This window comes from Haliotis rubra, unplaced genomic scaffold (genome assembly GCF_003918875.1).
Source record: "Haliotis rubra isolate DU_JTF1 unplaced genomic scaffold, ASM391887v1 Scf1266, whole genome shotgun sequence".
Taxonomy (NCBI): Eukaryota; Metazoa; Mollusca; class Gastropoda; order Lepetellida; family Haliotidae; genus Haliotis; species Haliotis rubra.
The window spans coordinates 196,196-216,636 of NW_025765188.1; the positions used below are offsets into that span (position 1 = coordinate 196,196).

Genomic DNA, 20,441 nt, shown 5'->3' on the forward strand with positions numbered 1-20,441 from the left:
ATATGACAGTGAGTTTGGGAGTGGGGTGGAGGAAAGAGGAACATGATTGTAAATGTGTGTGTGTGTGTGTGTGTGTGTGTGTGTGTGTGTGTGTGTGTGTGTGTGTGTTTTGGACCAAAATGGGCTTCATAATTTGGAACTGAAACTCAATAAATGCATAAATACTTCATCCACACATTTCTGACATCACAGGTCAAAACAAGTCCTCTGATTGGTCAACGCTTGCAAATCTGCACATTCTTTATAAATTTGCGGTAATTTTTACTTTGTTCGACTGCTTGACTGGGAGGAAATGTAAGATTTTGCAGCAATGGCTTCTCAAAAGAATGCATCACTTGTAAATGTCTCCTTAACAAACATCCACCAACCACAGGGCTTGCTTTGACCCCACCCCAATTTTGTGTGGATATATTGTCATCCATTTGTGTCAAGATCATTTAGTTCAGAGTCAAAATCGGGTTTCAGTCGACTTGCAGAAATAACAATAAAGAATTGGTAGGTGTCATGAGTGGTGCTCGATAGGCATATATATTTATATATATTTTAAAAATCTTTAATCCTTGCAAAGACACGAGTGCCTGTGGTCAGGACAGGAACAAAAACAGTTTCAGTTTGTTAAGCTGGAAGTTTTAATGAGTGTATTGAAGTACAACAATTCACTATCAGAAAATGTTTGTTTCTTTGGTGTTTACCTCAGAACTCAGAAATATTCAAGCTATGTAGTAGCCTATCAGAAAATGAAAACACACTGGCCAGTTATCTTAAATTCCAATGAGCCACATACCAAACAATACCTAGATACTTGGGCTGCAACAATCCACCAGGACGTGAATATGATACATCTCATGAATACTGGGTAACAAATATGAATATTGGGTAACGAATACAAAACCAACTTTTAGTTGATGTGCTATGCAATAAATTCAGTGAAAGAATAACAAAGTCATTATTTGACATTGTGTGACCATGTTGCCAATCTTAATTTATCGTGACAGTGACCAGTGACCACAACACTGTTAATTTAAATATATATTATTATTCTGACTGGCATGGATAAAGTCCATTTTGCATGTTTTTATTTCATAAATAACACTCAAATTTAAAAAAAAACCCACAGCTTTAACAAAATTCATGAATATTCGATTCTGGTGATCGTGACGGTTAAATTGCATTCATGAATGGATATGGTTTGATTCACTGAGTATTTGGACTGCAACGATTCACCCAGACCTCGAATCGATTTTCAATATTAGACCCACGATTCCGATCATTTTCAATTCTTCATACAAGTAAAAACATCAGATTTCATTTAACTCTCAGATCAGCTTTATTAGCGTGCAATCCATCGTCAACTTGGTGATGTCTACTAACAACAGTTCTCATTGGATAATTAGCATTGCATCAACCAATCACATTTCACCTTATTTCAGCGCTCGAAACTGGTCGAGTTGGAGTCAAAATTACGTTCTGGTTGTGTGGAAATAATTTAAATAGGTATTCAAATACTGAATCAAATAAGTGATAATAGTAATCGAAAATCAAACTGAAGGTGTCACATTCGATTTTGATGAATCGAACTGAATCGTTACAGCCCCACTGAATACGTGAGTGAAATGTAACAGCCCTACTAGATATCCTCTAAACCTGTCAAATATTCAAGTCGGGGCCAAACAAACACATTATGACAATCAATTCCTACCATCAAGATTAGAAATTATTTTCATTACTGTTTGTCCACAAAGGTTTCCATGAATCTGTTAACACTGAGAATCACTACACTGACACACATTTACCAAGTCTGAGTGCTCAATCCAATTGCTCAAATCCAACCTACAAACACAGATGACAACTTGTTCTCACTCACAATCCAATTGAACACAGATGACAACTTGTTCTCACTCACAATCAAATTGCCACCTGTACCAACCAACAAAGATAGATGACAACCTGTTCTCACTCACAATCCAATTGCCAACCTGTACCAACCAACAAAGATAGATGACAACCTGTTGCCACACACAATCCAATTGCCACCTGTACCAACCAACAAAGATAGATGACAACCTGTTCTCACTCACAATCCAATTGTCACCTGTACCAACCAACAAAGATAGATGACAACCTGTTCTCACTCACAATCCAATTGTCACCTGTACCAACCAACAAAGATAGATGACAACCTGTTCTCACTCACAATCCAATTGTCACCTGTACCAACCAACAAAGATAGATGACAACCTGTTCTCACTCACAATCCAATTGTCACCTGTACCCAACAAAGATTGCAAAGATAGATGACAACCTGTTCTCACTCCACAATCCTGTACCAACCAACAAAGATAGATGACAACCTGTTCTCACTCACAATCCAATTGCCACCTGTACCAACCAACAAAGATAGATGACAACCTGTTCTCACTCACAATCCAATTGCCAACCTGTACCAACCAACAAAGATAGATGACAACCTGTTGCCACACACAATCCAATTGCCACCTGCACAAACAAACAAAGATTGATGACAACCTGTTCTCACTCACAATCAAATTGTCACCTGTACCAACCAACAAAGATAGATGACAACCTGTTCTCAATCACAATCAAATTGTCACCTGTACCAACCAACGAAGATTGATGACAACTTGTTCTCACTTACAATCAAATTGTCACCTGTACCAACCAACGAAGATTGATGACAACTTGTTCTCACTCACAATCAAATTGTCACCTGTACCAACAAACAAAGATTGATGACAACCTGTTCTCACTCGCAATCAACTTGTCACCTGTACCAACCAACAAAGATAGATGACAACTTGTTCTCACTCACAATCCAATTGTCACCTGTACCAACCAACAAAGATAGATGACAACCTGTCCACACTCACAATCAACTTGTCACCTGTACCAACCAACAAAGATAGATGACAACCTGTTCTCACTCACAATCAACTTGTCACCTGTACCAACCAACAAAGAAAGATGACATCCTGTTCTCACTCACAATCCAATAAGTCACCTGTACCAACCGACAAAGGTTTCTGTGAACCTGTAAACACACACAATCCAAACAAAAAATGGGTAAATATTACTTAACGCTGCAACCAAGTTATCTGTCAAACCACTTGACTCAGCAAGTTACCTTTCACACCCAGCAAAGGTTACTGAGAACACATTCCAACCCAGGATCCCCAACTATAGGCCAACTGGAGCATGCAATGGGAACACAATCCAATCAACCGATGACTGACGTTTATCAACTGAGCTCAAGGCATACTGACAGCTGTATCCGGTGTACTTCCTCAAGGTTGAGCTTGTTTTATAAGAAGATACAAAAGATTGTGTTAAACAGTTAGGGTTGGAAGCATGTTGACGATACACCTTGCAGTCAACTGGTGTTTATCTTGATACAACATCTGATATACCGGTATAACAACTTCACACTTCTGATGTAATACATTCCGCCATTGGTTGTGGGTTCTTGTTTGACCCCCCACTCAGCAGTATTCCAGCGATATGGCGGTTATTTTGTTTGACCCCCACTCAGCAGTATTCCAGCTATATGGCGGTTATTTTGTTTGACCCCACACTCAGCAGTATTCCAGCTATATGGCGGTTATTTTGTTTGACCCCACACTCAGCAGTATTCCAGCTATATGGCGGTTATTTTGTTTGACCCCACACTCAGCAGTATTCCAGCTATATGGCGGTTATTCTGCCATTAAAAAAGAAGGGAAGGATAAGACACTACATGCTGAAAACTGTAAAGTTTGTGTGAAATACAATATCACTTGTACAAGATCAACTGACATTTATCATGTTTATATAATGTTATTTAGCATTAGAAAATAGAATCTTAAATTGACTTCCATTCTCCTTCACATACTGCATCTTCTCCGTAAATGTATCAAAGACTTTTTGGCAACATATAAACAAACAAAAATGTGGACAAAACCTTAAGTGAACCCTTAAACTCTTTCAATTTTGAACCAAAAACATTGTAAAAACAATATATGAAAACAGACTTGCATGAAATCATCCTAATGCCAAGCCCTTGGCATGATAAAAGGAAGTTCCATCTCTAAACATCTTTAGGTAGGACACGTCCTCAGGGTTTGACACTCACTGATTTCTCCCACTTGCCAAGAGGCCAAGTAGAAAAGTTAAACTACTTGCCCATCACAGATACTACTTACCCCATGTTTCTTATGGTATAGAAAGAACTAGACAAACAAAACACAGCAAGTGAAGAGTTTTAATGAATGAATTGAGGTTAGAAGTTGAAAAAATATGTACTTGCCACTCGGGCAAGCCTTTTGGCAATTTTACTTGCCCTGATTAATTAGTACTTGCCACGGGCAAGCGGACAAGCATGAGTGTCGAACCCTGGTCCTAAGGCTGGAACCACTGATACAGGGCTTTCAGAGCAGAGTTAGTGAGTTTGGTTTTATGCCTCTTTTAGCAATATTCCAGCGATATCACTGCGGGACACACGAAATGGGCTTCACACATTGTACCCATTGAACCTGGATCTTTAGCGTGATGAGAGAAAGCTTTAACCACTAGGCCACCCAAACGACCAGCTTTCAAGCTACATGCTCTATCCACTATACCATGGGGGTGGTCGGAACTAGGGTTGGTTATAGTTCACAATATCCAGATCGATAATTTGAGCTCAGCAATTAATTAATAATTGATTGTAATCATAAACATACCTTCCACTGAACTCATGTGTGCAATAATGGTTATGACTGTACAAACGAAACAGGCACTGATTAAATACCACACTACAGACAGTCAAGTGTACTTCCTGTCGATACCCCACATGGGTACAATGAGTGAAGCCCATTTCTGGTGTCCCCCGCCGTGATATTGCTGGAATATTGCTAAAAGCGGCGCAAAACCAAACTCAGTCAGTCAGTCAGTCCTGTCGATACATGCGAGATAGGTATGACCAATACACATAAATGTATTGGATTTGCACAGAAAAAAAATATATATACCGATATTAATTACACCATTTTTTTGACAAAAATTGAAAAGTCCTAATCAAAATAATTTATAAAATCTTACAGAAATCTTACATGACTCATAAATGTGTGTCCTGTATGCCTGAGATGTACAGAATGGACACAACAAAATTATATATTACATTCATCGAACCAAGTTTAATCCTAAGTTCCTGAAAATTAAAGTTGGGAATCGGAAACCAAATCCACTATCGATTATCTGAGGACTTGTGGTGAACGATTATCGATTATAATCGAAATATATTACATTTTTAATGTAACCACCAATTTTAAGGGTTTTTCCCCAGGGTTTTCTAATTAATGTTTTTTATTACTAATACAGTCATGCAATAAAATGCACGCATGCAAGAAAGACACTGGAATTGTAATAAAACAATAAAAGTGCTTAAAATTTTACAATGCACATAGGTTTACGCTGATGACCACATGTTTGTTCGTGAATATTCGTCAAATTAAATGGTTAGTATACTTAATTCAAGAGTGTTCTACAACAAAATTTCGATTAATCAAAAACACTTTTTTACAATCGATAATCATTTTTAATCCTTCTCTCGATCAATGTTCGATGTGTTTTTTTCGATCATCGGAACACCACTACTGTAAATATTACAGGAAAATAGTACACCATATTATTTCATGACTTTTCCTGACCCTCAAACGTCCTGTAAGGACCCTTGATGTTACTTATTTGGGGTCCTCTGGTGGGGTCCTTAGTGGGCCAAGGTGAATCAGCCCAGTACAAGTAGTGTACACAACACTATTTCATTACTAGACAGGACCTCATATTTTCACTACAGTCCTCTAGACCTTTAGTTTTGAAGGTCAAACCAAAACCATGAATCATATTACACACTATTTTTCAGCTATCTTCAAATTCAAACACGTACATTTTCTAGCTGCTGAACAGACTAAGCTCAAAAGCTCAACATCTATATTTACACAGTCAGATCCCGAGACGCAACATTTCAGCACGTAAACACTGTAGGCAAGGTAAACATAAAACCATAATTATGTCCAAAATGACTTGGGCATTTGCCTACAAAAGCAATCACATTTAGCATGTTTACCAAGTTTATGTAATAAACTGAATGAATCCTATTCCATGTTCCTTTGAAAATCATTAGAAAATCATGTCTGTCAATAATGAAATGGGATGCCATCAAAGCAACATTAATTTACAAAGGTCCAAAACATTGTTTGCAAGTGAATGAATTTGGTTTAATGAAGCTTTTAACAGTATTTCGCTTGTATCACAGCATATCAGCTGAAAATATCGATATAAATTAACAAAGGCCAAAGAATTGTTTATAATCAAGTGAATTAGGTTCAATGCAACTTTTTAACAGTATTCTGATTGTATCACAGCATACCAGCTGAGAAAAATCTACATTAAATTACAATGGTTTAACAAATTATTGAGAAAGAGGGTGAATTTGGATTAATGCAGCATTTAAGAGTACTTCACTCTGCATGTATCACAGTACGTTGACTGAATGAGGAAGGAAAGCTTACAATTATCGTGAAACCCACGACCACAGGTACGGTGCTACCGAACGGGCGTCAAGTATCTTACTTCAGTAAATATTAGTTAAAATACAAATATTATTACTAACAGTGTCTGATGAGCTAGACATTACTTCTACATTTCAGGGGGATACAAGTTATTTTGACAAATTAATATTAAATTATTATTAGTATCATGATACTTTTGACATCTTTGAGACAACTGTTGTCATTTTTTCTTTGTACAGATTCACTGACACAAACCTCAAAACCCTTTCTATAGTCTGTTTGCAGTGAAAACGTACCGATGAATGTCACTTTAAACAAATAAGTAAATCAAATAAAGTGAAATTAAGATTGCGAATCCTCATAATTTGACCTTGCCGACTGAACTTGTAAATCTCAGAATTTTATTCAACTTAGGATACAAGTTGTTTAACAAACAATCATAGTTTCAAATCGCTATTATTGGTTTGTATTACAAGGGGTAAGCGCCGTAGTTGGAACAGTGAAACAAATGCATGTGCAGTACTTGATAAGCGTTAACTTAGACCAACCCTACATGTTCTCGGGATTTCCTTTAATGTGCATACCCCCTTGTAATATAAACTAATAAGAGCGATTTGAAACTATGATCGTTTGTTAAACAACTTTTATCCTAAGTTGAATAAAATTCTGAGATATAAATGTTCAATTGGTAAGGCCAAATTATGAGGATTCGCAATCATAATTTCACTTTATTTGATTTACTTTTTTGTTTAAAGTGACAACAAATAATTGTTGCAGGAGTCTCACTAAAAACAGAAATGCAGGGTCTGACTTCATTTCTTTTCTCCACCTCCCTCTGGTGCAACCAAGTCAATTATTCTGGTTGCACCATCAAATATTGCCTGTACCATTTTATAAACAACCCTATTGCCGTCATTGACAAAAAGATGAGCATCAGCAGAATGCTATGGATATTCAAACTAACTTCATTGTCCTAGAAACGCTCACACTCCTCAATGTCTGAAAGGATGGTTTGATGGTTTGTTGCTCTTTAACATTTTCATTCGTGAATTTCACTTCTTATCCACCTGGCAAAATTTTCTTGTCTGCCATTACAAATCATGTATAACACAATGAGTGAGTGAGTGAGTGAGTATGGTTTTACGCTGCTTTCAGCAATATTCCAGCAATATCACAGTGGGGGACACCAGAAATGGGCTTCACATGTACCCATGTGGGAAAATCGAACTCGGGGTAATCGGTGTGATGTGCAAACGCTTTAACCACTGGGCTACCCCACTATCCAGTCTGAAATGTTTTGATAGGTTGTTGCTTTAACTAAAATTTTCTTTCAGAAATTAATTTCTTTTCTGCCTGGCAAAATTTACTTGTCCACCATTCTAAATTCTAAATGATGTATTACACAGTGACATCTGGCCTTACATGAAATGTCACAAGACTCTGTACAGGGTGTGGTCTACGGAACTTGTTTATGTGCACGAAAACAAACATTTTTGGGTATGCAAATTGATTCACCTGATACACATAATAGGAGACATATTTACGCTGGAATGTGTGCTATTAAAACTGCTGCCATGCACCTGTGATGGAAAATGTTACCTGCCCTAGGTGTAACCTGACATGAAAGTTACCTGCACTATGGCAGCCTGTAGCGAAATAAATCCCTGTATTAGAATACTTTTTTTCCCTCTAAAACATCCAACCAAATAGGGTGGTGCGGTAGCCTAGTGGTCAAAGAATTCGCTCGTCATGCTGAAGACCCGGGTTCCATTCCACACATGGACCAATGTGTGAAACCCATTTCTGTGTCCCCCGCTGTGATATTGCTGGAATATTGCTAAAAACGGTGTAAAACCATACTCACCTACTCTCTCCAACCGAAGTGGTATGCACAAAATACTTAAGTGTGGTGCCTTACACTGCAATAAACTGTATTCCAGATACCACATTTCCCTTATTGGACATGCTGTTGTCAATCCATCTATTTGAGGCTTGTCATCTATGCTTAATTTTAGCTCAATGACACCTCTCTAACTTCCTGAATCTCCGAAATTCTACTCACACAAAGACTATATTTGCAAGTAATGGTCATTACATGAAGGGAGTAATCATTACATGCCATAAGTTAATGTGGTAGGGATCATTAATTTCATTAAATGAAGGACCCAGAACATAAGAGGCCCTTTCCTTTCTTTTGAATAGAATGAATGAGTTTAGTTTTACGCCGCACTCGGCAATATTCCAGCTATATGGCAGCGGTCTGTAAATAATCGAGTCTGGATCAGACAATCCAGTGATCAACAGCATGAGCATCGATCTGCACAATTGGGAACCGATGACAACCAAGCCAGCGAGCCTGACCACCCGATCCTGTTAGTCGCCTCTTACGACAAGCATGGGTTACTGAAAGGTTCATTCTAACCTGGACCTTCACAGGTCTTTTGAACAGAAAATATGACACAGTGTCAACTGGAGCCCCAGCATTTAATAGGGAAAATATGGTATATCATTGTAGCTTGGTGTAAAACAATACAGCAAGGTCACAATACAATAAGAGGCACGATACATAAGTCATCACACTCTATGCATGGCAATGCGCATATACATGACAAATTGCATTGAAATTTCTAGACTATAAATATTTCAGAGCAGGTTCCAAAGAAAAAGCTTGCTGTGATTGATGTTCACATCTCAATTATTTTTAGTAAACTTGAAACGCTAGTTCAAATTCATTTTACAATAACCAACTGACAATATGCTGGGGATGGGTGTGTCATTAAATCAGTATTAAATAAGTAAACGAGCAGGCTTATCATCTCGTATCAATACAAAAAACACATATCATACGAAAACGCATCATATCTCTGCAGGAAATCTTACAATGGACTAGTGTATCGTTCCTGAAAATATACACGAGTAATGGTCATTCAGCCAGTACATTCAGGCTAGAATAAGCAAGGCAAATTGTTATCTTAGTTGCAAATAAATTTCGCTCAAAACTGATACAAAGCTGTTGACATCAACATGTCATGGAAACTTACTGAAGCTGAAAGGGATGGTTGTCAGCACTTGTACCACAGGTATGTATTCCAGGTATGTATCCCAGGTACAGTGTGTTCAGCTTGACCTGAGCTACTCTACATATGCATGACCCAGGAGGTTAAATAGCACAAACAACAGGTCGAGTTAATTTCATTAAATAGGGGAGCAGAGAATGTTATTAATGTTGTGTTCGTGCGAAGAATGCATACATGGATTCGTTACAGAACTTGTCCCGGAAAACAACACTTCTGAAAAACAATCATTTCATGTTTTAATTGAATATTTTATATAGTCATATGCTATCTAGTTTGGTTTACTAACTTTACAACGTACAGACGTCAGTTACTTTCACAATCCGATTCACTCTCGCTATCACTCTCTTCACCCAGTTGCTGCTGGGTAGACAAAACGTGTGGTCAGAATTCTTGTCATTCCCATGCAAGGGTAATGCATGAATTCTCTAAATAAATGTTTGTTAAATCAGTCTGAAACACCTGTTATAATTTCTATATTATCCATTATTTCTTAATCCTTCCATGCTTCCCTTCAGACAAATGCACTGATCACAAACACCATATTGGATGACAACTGTCAAATATCATCAACAATGACATTGTTTCTAGTGTAATGTCATTTTGACCTTTCACTGCAATAACATTCAAATGATGCCGACAGTGGCATCCAGATGACGTGAACATCACTGGTAGTGTTGGGAATTGGTTAAAATCTCATAATTGATGATCGGTTCATTACAACCGATCAATCATCGGAAATGATTGCTTGCTTGGTCATTTAGTCACTACAAATCTTCGATTATTTCAATTAATCGGACCACCACTAATCACTGGTGATATTTGCACTTGTTTGAATTTTATGAACTGTTATTGCTCACCTTCTCGGTATTTAAAGACTTTCATCATGTTTATTTTACGAGTTTGCAAAAATCAGTTACAGTATGCTTATGGCTGTCTACCATGTCCTATTCACAGCTGATTCATGATTCTGATGCTTAACTCTGCAGCTTACTGAACAAACATTTCAAGGATGAGAAGTATCCATCAACTTGCAAATAAAAAATACCTTGTTGAAATATCATGATCACTATTATTATTTAATATGCATGTTCATTAAAAGGGTTGAACACCCGTGAATACAAGGGTCATAACTTCAGTAACTTATTCTTGTCGTAAGAGGCGATTAACAAGACTGGGTGGTCAGACTCACTGTTTTGTATGCTGTTTTGTTTGAATGTTGTTTAAAGCAGCACTCAGCAATATTGAAGCTATATCATGTTGGTGTCAGGCTCACTGACACATGTCAAAATTTTGTACATTGATGCTCATGCTGTTGATCACTGGATTGTCTGGTCCAGGCTCAGTTATTTACAGACCGCTGCCATATAGCTGCGATATTGCTGAGTTAGGTATTAAACAACAAACAAATTCGTTGAAAAGGGATCATCTTCAAAACATAAAATTATTACAAAATAATTGCTTGTTATTCAAGAAATGTATGGACTTGATGTCGGTAGGATGATGACTGTCATTATTATTATTGCCATTATCATGTTTATTGTAAACATGCATCAATATCAAGGCTTTGGTACATTATATTATATATTCAGACACTGTCGGTTTTCACCACGCCCATCACCTTCCTGACACTTTTAGAGGCATTATCATTTTTACTGTTATTATTTTTTGGTATTAACTGATAAATAGTCACATCATACAAAAGTATTGCAAAGTACAATGGGGGTGCCTGTCTGTGAATTACCTTCCTGTTGGGCGCCGTAAACCACACTTCGGAAAACTTCAAAACAATACTATAGTCTCCGTCTTTTGAAAGTGGAACATCGTAGCCAAACGTGGACATGTGATAGCGTTCAGTCTGATACAATATTTGGTCCTGTGGTACCACTCGTTGGATCAGAAGACTTTTGCCATAATCAGAAGCCTGGCCGATTTTCAGTGGATCTGCCTGGTAACGAATGCCTTGGACGTCAGTGTGGCTGCTACCGCCGCAGTTGACGGCCCAAATAACTTCTCCAATGCCCATGCACTGTCCGACAAGTGACAGGACACAGATTGCACTAAATAGCACATGCTGTTTGTGTAAAAACTGATCTAGTCTTTGAATCGCGGAGCCGGCAATAGTCAACATCTCCACCACGCTTGCTTCCTCTCTTCCGTAAAGGAAATGACGCGGCATGAACATCACTGCGCAGGCGCGAACAATAGTCGTCGTGAATGGGTGGTGATAACTCGCATGGACAGATCTTGTGTAATCCGATTTTGGCTCACCGAAGCCATTAAATTACTTTCCGACAATTAATATGCAGATGGACATGATGATGTGGAGCTAGATAATTTATTGTGAACGTGAGAACTTGGCATTATCTGAAATGTTCTGGCGTATGAGTTTTATAACTAAAAAGGCGTATGAGTTACCGACCGGGTTATAAAGAGGTTCTTTCACTAGTATATAAACGTATAATACCAGGGATAATCTACAACAGGGATAGGTCACTCGCTTGCTTTCTTTACCATTTGTACTAATAAGCGTGTGCGTCGTCATGCTCCAACGCACACAGCGGATTGGTTGGTTCCGCAGTGCAACTTCGCCTGCGTTTAACAGTACTTCAGCCAGTTTATTGTATCAGACGGAATTTTACAATGAATCAATCAATCAATCAATGGATGAATGAATTGTATGTGAAAGAATGAAAGAAATAAAGAACAAAAGAAAGAAATACATTTGTGAATGAATGAAAGAATAAATGATACACCACGGCATTTGTGAATGAATGAAAGAATAAATGATACACCACGGCCATCCCTCCCCAAACATGTTAAAGAACACAAACTTATGGCTGGAACACACGTGTTAACATCAGCTGTCCTTTTTTTTAAAAATCTACTTTGAGACATTTTTACATTAGTAATTCATTCGGATATCTTATTGCATGTGTGGAATGGCATGGACATTGACAGAATGTTAACTGACACTGTCACACACCCCTCAAAAACGGAAAGTTTAGAACTATCACAAAGCGTTGTAAACACCTTCAAATACTAACATATTAAAACAAGAAAGAAAGAAGTTTTAGAACTATAACACTCAAGCATTACAAGCATCAATGGCGGATCAGAACAGATCGGCGATATGTCATATTTTTCACACACCTCAAATACACCCTAACAATTTGTTTAATATTATAAAACTATCACTATTACCTGCAAACACCTTTCACCTGGCCCATTTCTGGTGTCCTCCGCCGTGATATTGCTGGAATATTGCTAAAAACGGCGTAAAACCATACTCAGCCAGCAGCCTTTAACCTGATGGTATATTCCCCTCATAAAAATTAAAGGTGTATGTGAAAGATGTTTTAGAACAATAACTAGAAACACTCAAACAACGCCCTGTAGTATTTCAATGGCAGATCGGCGATATGTCATATTTTTCACACACCTCAAATACACCCTAACAATTGTTTTTAGTTATAAAACTATCACTATTACTTGCAAACACCTTTCAACTAAAGGTATATTTCCTTTCTAAAAATTAAACGAATATGTGAAAGAAGTTTTTAGCGATAGAATTTAGTCTTTCTTCGCTGTGTACTGAGAATTGAAGCCAGTGAGCTACAACATGCCGACTTGAAACTTTACTACAAATCTACTGTACTAATACTGACACTTATAACAATTATTTGACTTAAAATGAAGTGACAGAATAGGTAACTTATCTTCTGCATGTAGGTTTTCAGTTGACACGACTCACAACACTCAGCGAATGTAATCAGCTGTTGAAAATAAACCGGGCTCAATCACTGGTCACGTGACGAGCCGAGGCATACGCTAAGGGGCTTTTCGAGGAGTGACATGCACTGCCCGTTACATAGTCTCCCTGATAATACTCATGCAGTATTTACCAGGGATAATCTACGTCTTTTATTCTCTCTGGTTTTACGAAACGATCATTTGGTATCGCTTGGCCTTTTCTTCGGCTCAGATTATATATGTATTGTTTTGAGACAACAACAAAAATATCCATACATGCTAGCAAAACTGAACTTATTAACGGCCACTTACATTTACAATTCACATTATCAATAATAATAATAATAACAATAAACATTCCATTTCAATGTCGTTTTTCTCCATGCTGGATATCTCGCTGACAGCGCATTTCCACACCCATTCACCGCTGGTGATTTGCTGCAGCATATTTAAACAAAAACACTTGCACAAGGCAAATGTTCCATAGTGTTTAGCCAGCCTTTCAGACTTCTGTAAATTCAACAGCAGATTGTAGAAGATAAACGTTGGAAGGAAAATGGACAAATCCTCAAGCGAAATAGTAACCACTCCCCATTTCTCCGGGTAAATGATAGGAAGCCAGTATCAGGAACAAAGCTAACAACCTATGGTATCATATCTCTTTAAAATCAAATCAAAATAATAACAAAAAGACCACGAACACGCCCACACTGCTGTGGATCTCTTCCTCGCCGATGTGTGTACAGTACAGTACAGCACCGCCACTATCCACAAACGTCCTTATTTTCCTACATTGATTCTGCCATTGTTATGGCGACAAGTTACTTTTCAGCTCATATATACACGCAGGTAACAAGCCAAGGCACCATTGAACAAAGCAATCTTGGCGCTGTGTCCCGTACATTACATCGAATTCCGACACACGAAGTGCTAAATTGTTTTTAACCGCATCCAGATTAGGAGGAACGACAGACTCTAGATCTGTGTGGTCTACGGCCTGTGTAAGGGACCGTTCATAATTTATGGCTAGGAGGAGTGATAATGATTTTTTTGGGTGTGTGTGTGTTTGTGTGTGTGTGTGTGTGTGTGTTTGTGTATCACCCATTTTGTTCTGGAGAGGTAGGGGGGTCACCAAATTTGTACACAAAAATAACAAAAAAAAAAAGATAAATTACTGGAAGGGGGGGTCATTGATTTGTACATGACATGCAAGGGGGGTGGTCACATATTTTGAATATAAATTTTAGGGGGGGTCATTCACATTGTTCATGCCTTTCCATGAAAATCATCATATCTCTCACACACACACACACACACACACACACACACACACACACACACACACACACACACCACACACACCCCTCCCACCCCTAGCCATAAATTATGAACGGTCCCTAAATCCAAACTCTCTTACTTCGACAAACACATGTCAATACAGCATAAACCAGTTGGGAATAACGATCGATATCGACCTGGTGATATCACCTATGTCTATATATTGTATAGAACACCATTACGGGTTTTCGTTATGTTTCCAGCGGCAAGTAAAAGAAATATGCATGTTTGCAAATATACATGCATACATTGCCAAATCATTTCCATGTGTTTTCAAACTTATAACACAATCGGGCTCTTTCATCAGATTACAGATCATATTTTGTTTGTATTGTTGTTGCTATTTTGTTGATACTGTTGTTTACCGCCGAACTCAGCAATAGTCCAGTTATATACGTAACCGATCACACAATGACGTAATTAGCTTGCCCCAAAATATCATTCAAAGAGATACACGGGAAAATGAGAAATCACGAAAGTATAGATTTACTGTTAGTTTGTAAAAACACAATCTCATTCAATGTCGAAATTAATGTGTAATCATTCGATTCACACAGACGTCATATATCACGACGAATTCGTAGTAAACACAAGTATACATGTATATATACTCATGCCAATAATGGTTGTCACCCTCCCCACCCCAACCCAACACCCACCCCACACGCCCTCCAATAAAAAAATTGAAGGGGTGACAACCATTATTGGCATGAGTATATAATGAAATAAATATTTTTTGACTTGCCCTGCCTGACGAATTGCTGGTCAGCACAAGAGTATACATGCATCTGTTCAGTGGTCTGCAAACCAATTTCAAATGAAAACACAGCCTTCATCTGGAAAGTAAGCAATTAGCTCGCGCTATATACAGTTCGTTTGAAATGACAGACATGCTCGTCGGCCGGAATAGCTCAGTTGGGAGAGCGTTAGACTGAAGATCTAAAGGCCCCCGGTTCAATCCTGGTTCCGGCACAGAGTGCAGGACTCTGGCGGCTGACCACATTTTTTGCAGTCAGTTTAAGGGTTTATTCATCTCTGACCAGTTGTCAAAAGTGATCCACCTCGTAGAGCACATGCAAAATATTTTACATGAGAATATATTCATTAACCCCTTTTCAGCAGATTCCAAACGTTCATGGCACTACTACTTCCCTGTGACTTTTGACTTGCCCTGCCTGACGAATTGCTGGTCAGCACAAGAGTATACATGCATCTGTTCAGTGGTCTGCAAACCAATTTCAAATGAAAACACAGCCTTCATCTGGAAAGTAAGCAATTAGCTCGCGCTATATACAGTTCGTTTGAAATGACAGACATGCTCGTCGGCCGGAATAGCTCAGTTGGGAGAGCGTTAGACTGAAGATCTAAAGGCCCCGGTTCAATCCGGGTTCCGGCACAGAGTGCAGGACTCTGGCGGCTGACCACATTTTTTGCAGTCAGTTTAAGGGTTTATTCATCTCTGACCAGTTGTCAAAAGTGATCCACCTCGTAGAGCACATGCAAAATATTTTACATGAGAATATATTCATTAACCCCTTTTCAGCAGATTCCAAACGTTCATGGCACTACTACTTCCCTGTGACTTTTGACTTGCCCTGCCTGACGAATTGCTGGTCAGCACAAGAGTATACATGCATCTGTTCAGTGGTCTGCAAACCAATTTCAAATGAAAACACAGCCTTCATCTGGAAAGTAAGCAATTAGCTCGCGCTATATACAGTTCGTTTGAAATGACAGACATGCTCGTCGGCCGGAATAGCTCAGTTGGGAGAGCGTTAGACTGAAGATCTAAAGGCCCCCGGTTCAATCCCGGGTTCCGGCACAGAGTGCAGGACTCTGGCGGCTGACCACATTTTTTGCAGTCAGTTTAAGGGTTTATTCATCTCTGACCAGTTGTCAAAAGTGATCCACCTCGTAGAGCACATGCAAAATATTTTACATGAGAATATATTCATTAACCCCTTTTCAGCAGATTCCAAACGTTCATGGCACTACTACTTCCCTGTGACTTTTGACTTGCCCTGCCTGACGAATTGCTGGTCAGCACAAGAGTATACATGCATCTGTTCAGTGGTCTGCAAACCAATTTCAAATGAAAACACAGCCTTCATCTGGAAAGTAAGCAATTAGCTCGCGCTATATACAGTTCGTTTGAAATGACAGACATGCTCGTCGGCCGGAATAGCTCAGTTGGGAGAGCGTTAGACTGAAGATCTAAAGGCCCCCGGTTCAATCCCGGGTTCCGGCACAGAGTGCAGGACTCTGGCGGCTGACCACATTTTTGCAGTCAGTTTAAGGGTTTATTCATCTCTGACCAGTTGTCAAAAGTGATCCACCTCGTAGAGCACATGCAAAATATTTTACATGAGAATATATTCATTAACCCCTTTTCAGCAGATTCCAAACGTTCATGGCACTACTACTTCCCTGTGACTTTTGACTTGCCCTGCCTGACGAATTGCTGGTCAGCACAAGAGTATACATGCATCTGTTCAGTGGTCTGCAAACCAATTTTTCAAATGAAAACACAGCCTTCATCTGGAAAGTAAGCAATTAGCTCGCGCTATATACAGTTCGTTTGAAATGACAGACATGCTCGTCGGCCGGAATAGCTCAGTTGGGAGAGCGTTAGACTGAAGATCTAAAGGCCCCCGGTTCAATCCCGGGTTCCGGCACAGAGTGCAGGACTCTGGCGGCTGACCACATTTTTGCAGTCAGTTTAAGGGTTTATTCATCTCTGACCAGTTGTCAAAAGTGATCCACCTCGTAGAGCACATGCAAAATATTTTACATGAGAATATATTCATTAACCCCTTTTCAGCAGATTCCAAACGTTCATGGCACTACTACTTCCCTGTGACTTTTGACTTGCCCTGCCTGACGAATTGCTGGTCAGCACAAGAGTATACATGCATCTGTTCAGTGGTCTGCAAACCAATTTCAAATGAAAACACAGCCTTCATCTGGAAAGTAAGCAATTAGCTCGCGCTATATACAGTTCGTTTGAAATGACAGACATGCTCGTCGGCCGGAATAGCTCAGTTGGGAGAGCGTTAGACTGAAGATCTAAAGGCCCCCGGTTCAATCCCGGGTTCCGGCACAGAGTGCAGGACTCTGGCGGCTGACCACATTTTTTTTGCAGTCAGTTTAAGGGTTTATTCATCTCTGACCAGTTGTCAAAAGTGATCCACCTCGTAGAGCACATGCAAAATATTTTACATGAGAATATATTCATTAACCCCTTTTCAGCAGATTCCAAACGTTCATGGCACTACTACTTCCCTGTGACTTTTGACTTGCCCTGCCTGACGAATTGCTGGTCAGCACAAGAGTATACATGCATCTGTTCAGTGGTCTGCAAACCAATTTCAAATGAAAACACAGCCTTCATCTGGAAAGTAAGCAATTAGCTCGCGCTATATACAGTTCGTTTGAAATGACAGACATGCTCGTCGGCCGGAATAGCTCAGTTGGGAGAGCGTTAGACTGAAGATCTAAAGGCCCCGGTTCAATCCGGGTTCCGGCACAGAGTGCAGGACTCTGGCGGCTGACCACATTTTTGCAGTCAGTTTAAGGGTTTATTCATCTCTGACCAGTTGTCAAAAGTGATCCACCTCGTAGAGCACATGCAAAATATTTTACATGAGAATATATTCATTAACCCCTTTTCAGCAGATTCCAAACGTTCATGGCACTACTACTTCCCTGTGACTTTTGACTTGCCCTGCCTGACGAATTGCTGGTCAGCACAAGAGTATACATGCATCTGTTCAGTGGTCTGCAAACCAATTTCAAATGAAAACACAGCCTTCATCTGGAAAGTAAGCAATTAGCTCGCGCTATATACAGTTCGTTTGAAATGACAGACATGCTCGTCGGCCGGAATAGCTCAGTTGGGAGAGCGTTAGACTGAAGATCTAAAGGCCCCCGGTTCAATCCCGGGTTCCGGCACAGAGTGCAGGACTCTGGCGGCTGACCACATTTTTGCAGTCAGTTTAAGGGTTTATTCATCTCTGACCAGTTGTCAAAAGTGATCCACCTCGTAGAAATACATGCAAAATATTTTACATGAGAATATATTCATTAACCCCTTTTCAGCAGATTCCAAACGTTCATGGCACTACTACTTCCCTGTGACTTTTGACTTGCCCTGCCTGACGAATTGCTGGTCAGCACAAGAGTATACATGCATCTGTTCAGTGGTCTGCAAACCAATTTCAAATGAAAACACAGCCTTCATCTGGAAAGTAAGCAATTAGCTCGCGCTATATACAGTTCGTTTGAAATGACAGACATGCTCGTCGGCCGGAATAGCTCAGTTGGGAGAGCGTTAGACTGAAGATCTAAAGGCCCCCGGTTCAATCCCGGGTTCCGGCACAGAGTGCAGGACTCTGGCGGCTGACCACATTTTTTTGCAGTCAGTTTAAGGGTTTATTCATCTCTGACCAGTTGTCAAAAGTGATCCACCTCGTAGAGCACATGCAAAATATTTTACATGAGAATATATTCATTAACCCCTTTTCAGCAGATTCCAAACGTTCATGGCACTACTACTTCCCTGTGACTTTTGACTTGCCCTGCCTGACGAATTGCTGGTCAGCACAAGAGTATACATGCATCTGTTCAGTGGTCTGCAAACCAATTTCAAATGAAAACACAGCCTTCATCTGGAAAGTAAGCAATTAGCTCGCGCTATATACAGTTCGTTTGAAATGACAGACATGCTCGTCGGCCGGAATAGCTCAGTTGGGAGAGCGTTAGACTGAAGATCTAAAGGCCCCCGGTTCAATCCCGGGTTCCGGCACAGAGTGCAGGACTCTGGCGGCTGACCACATTTTTTTGCAGTCAGTTTAAGGGTTTATTCATCTCTGACCAGTTGTCAAAAGTGATCCACCTCGTAGAGCACATGCAAAATATTTTACATGAGAATATATTCATTAACCCCTTTTCAGCAGATTCCAAACGTTCATGGCACTACTACTTCCCTGTGACTTTTGACTTGCCCTGCCTGACGAATTGCTGGTCAGCACAAGAGTATACATGCATCTGTTCAGTGGTCTGCAAACCAATTTCAAATGAAAACACAGCCTTCATCTGGAAAGTAAGCAATTAGCTCGCGCTATATACAGTTCGTTTGAAATGACAGACATGCTCGTCGGCCGGAATAGCTCAGTTGGGAGAGCGTTAGACTGAAGATCTAAAAGGCCCCGGTTCAATCCTGGTTCCGGCACAGAGTGCAGGACTCTGGCGGCTGACCACATTTTTTGCAGTCAGTTTAAGGGTTTATTCATCTCTGACCAGTTGTCAAAAGTGATCCACCTCGTCGTAGAGCACATGCAAAATATTTTACATGAGAATATATTCATTAACCCCTTTTCAGCAGATTCCAAACGTTCATGGCACTACTACTTCCCTGTGACTTTTGACTTGCCCTGCCTGACGAATTGCTGGTCAGCACAAGAGTATACATGCATCTGTTCAGTGGTCTGCAAACCAATTTCAAATGAAAACACAGCCTTCATCTGGAAAGTAAGCAATTAGCTCGCGCTATATACAGTTCGTTTGAAATGACAGACATGCTCGTCGGCCGGAATAGCTCAGTTGGGAGAGCGTTAGACTGAAGATCTAAAGGCCCCCGGTTCAATCCCGGGTTCCGGCACAGAGTGCAGGACTCTGGCGGCTGACCACATTTTTTTGCAGTCAGTTTAAGGGTTTATTCATCTCTGACCAGTTG

At 39.7% G+C, this 20,441-nt stretch overlaps 1 protein-coding gene, 1 long non-coding RNA gene and 12 other non-coding genes across 14 annotated transcripts in view; 13 read left to right on the top strand and 1 right to left on the bottom strand.

Moving 5' to 3' along the window:
* Positions 1–11,779, bottom strand: part of LOC124266571 (malectin-B-like) — a 34,341-nt gene extending 22,562 nt beyond the window's left edge. The window contains exon 1 of the mRNA XM_046701389.1: positions 11,361–11,779. Coding sequence (XP_046557345.1) covers positions 11,361–11,747 — 387 coding nt within the window. The 5' untranslated portion in view covers positions 11,748–11,779. The remainder of the gene's footprint in view (positions 1–11,360) is intronic.
* Positions 4,107–9,712, top strand: LOC124266572. Its single transcript, XR_006895799.1, has 3 exons — positions 4,107–4,389; positions 9,649–9,653; positions 9,702–9,712. It is a non-coding gene; the product is annotated as an uncharacterized LOC124266572 (long non-coding RNA).
* Positions 11,780–15,607: 3,828 nt separating the features above from the next.
* Positions 15,608–15,679, top strand: Trnaf-gaa. Its single transcript has one exon. It is a non-coding gene; the product is annotated as a tRNA-Phe (tRNA).
* A 353-nt stretch (positions 15,680–16,032) lies between these two features.
* Positions 16,033–16,103, top strand: Trnaf-gaa. The gene has a single exon. It is a non-coding gene; the product is annotated as a tRNA-Phe (tRNA).
* Positions 16,104–16,456: 353 nt separating this feature from the next.
* Trnaf-gaa lies at positions 16,457–16,529 on the top strand. Its single transcript has one exon. It is a non-coding gene; the product is annotated as a tRNA-Phe (tRNA).
* A 353-nt stretch (positions 16,530–16,882) lies between these two features.
* On the top strand, positions 16,883–16,955 carry Trnaf-gaa. The gene has a single exon. It is a non-coding gene; the product is annotated as a tRNA-Phe (tRNA).
* Positions 16,956–17,309: 354 nt separating this feature from the next.
* Positions 17,310–17,382, top strand: Trnaf-gaa. The gene has a single exon. It is a non-coding gene; the product is annotated as a tRNA-Phe (tRNA).
* Positions 17,383–17,734: 352 nt separating this feature from the next.
* On the top strand, positions 17,735–17,807 carry Trnaf-gaa. Its single transcript has one exon. It is a non-coding gene; the product is annotated as a tRNA-Phe (tRNA).
* Positions 17,808–18,162: 355 nt separating this feature from the next.
* Trnaf-gaa lies at positions 18,163–18,233 on the top strand. Its single transcript has one exon. It is a non-coding gene; the product is annotated as a tRNA-Phe (tRNA).
* Positions 18,234–18,585: 352 nt separating this feature from the next.
* On the top strand, positions 18,586–18,658 carry Trnaf-gaa. The gene has a single exon. It is a non-coding gene; the product is annotated as a tRNA-Phe (tRNA).
* Positions 18,659–19,011: 353 nt separating this feature from the next.
* On the top strand, positions 19,012–19,084 carry Trnaf-gaa. Its single transcript has one exon. It is a non-coding gene; the product is annotated as a tRNA-Phe (tRNA).
* Positions 19,085–19,438: 354 nt separating this feature from the next.
* Trnaf-gaa lies at positions 19,439–19,511 on the top strand. Its single transcript has one exon. It is a non-coding gene; the product is annotated as a tRNA-Phe (tRNA).
* Positions 19,512–19,865: 354 nt separating this feature from the next.
* Trnaf-gaa lies at positions 19,866–19,937 on the top strand. The gene has a single exon. It is a non-coding gene; the product is annotated as a tRNA-Phe (tRNA).
* A 356-nt stretch (positions 19,938–20,293) lies between these two features.
* On the top strand, positions 20,294–20,366 carry Trnaf-gaa. The gene has a single exon. It is a non-coding gene; the product is annotated as a tRNA-Phe (tRNA).
* Positions 20,367–20,441: the final 75 nt, after the last annotated feature.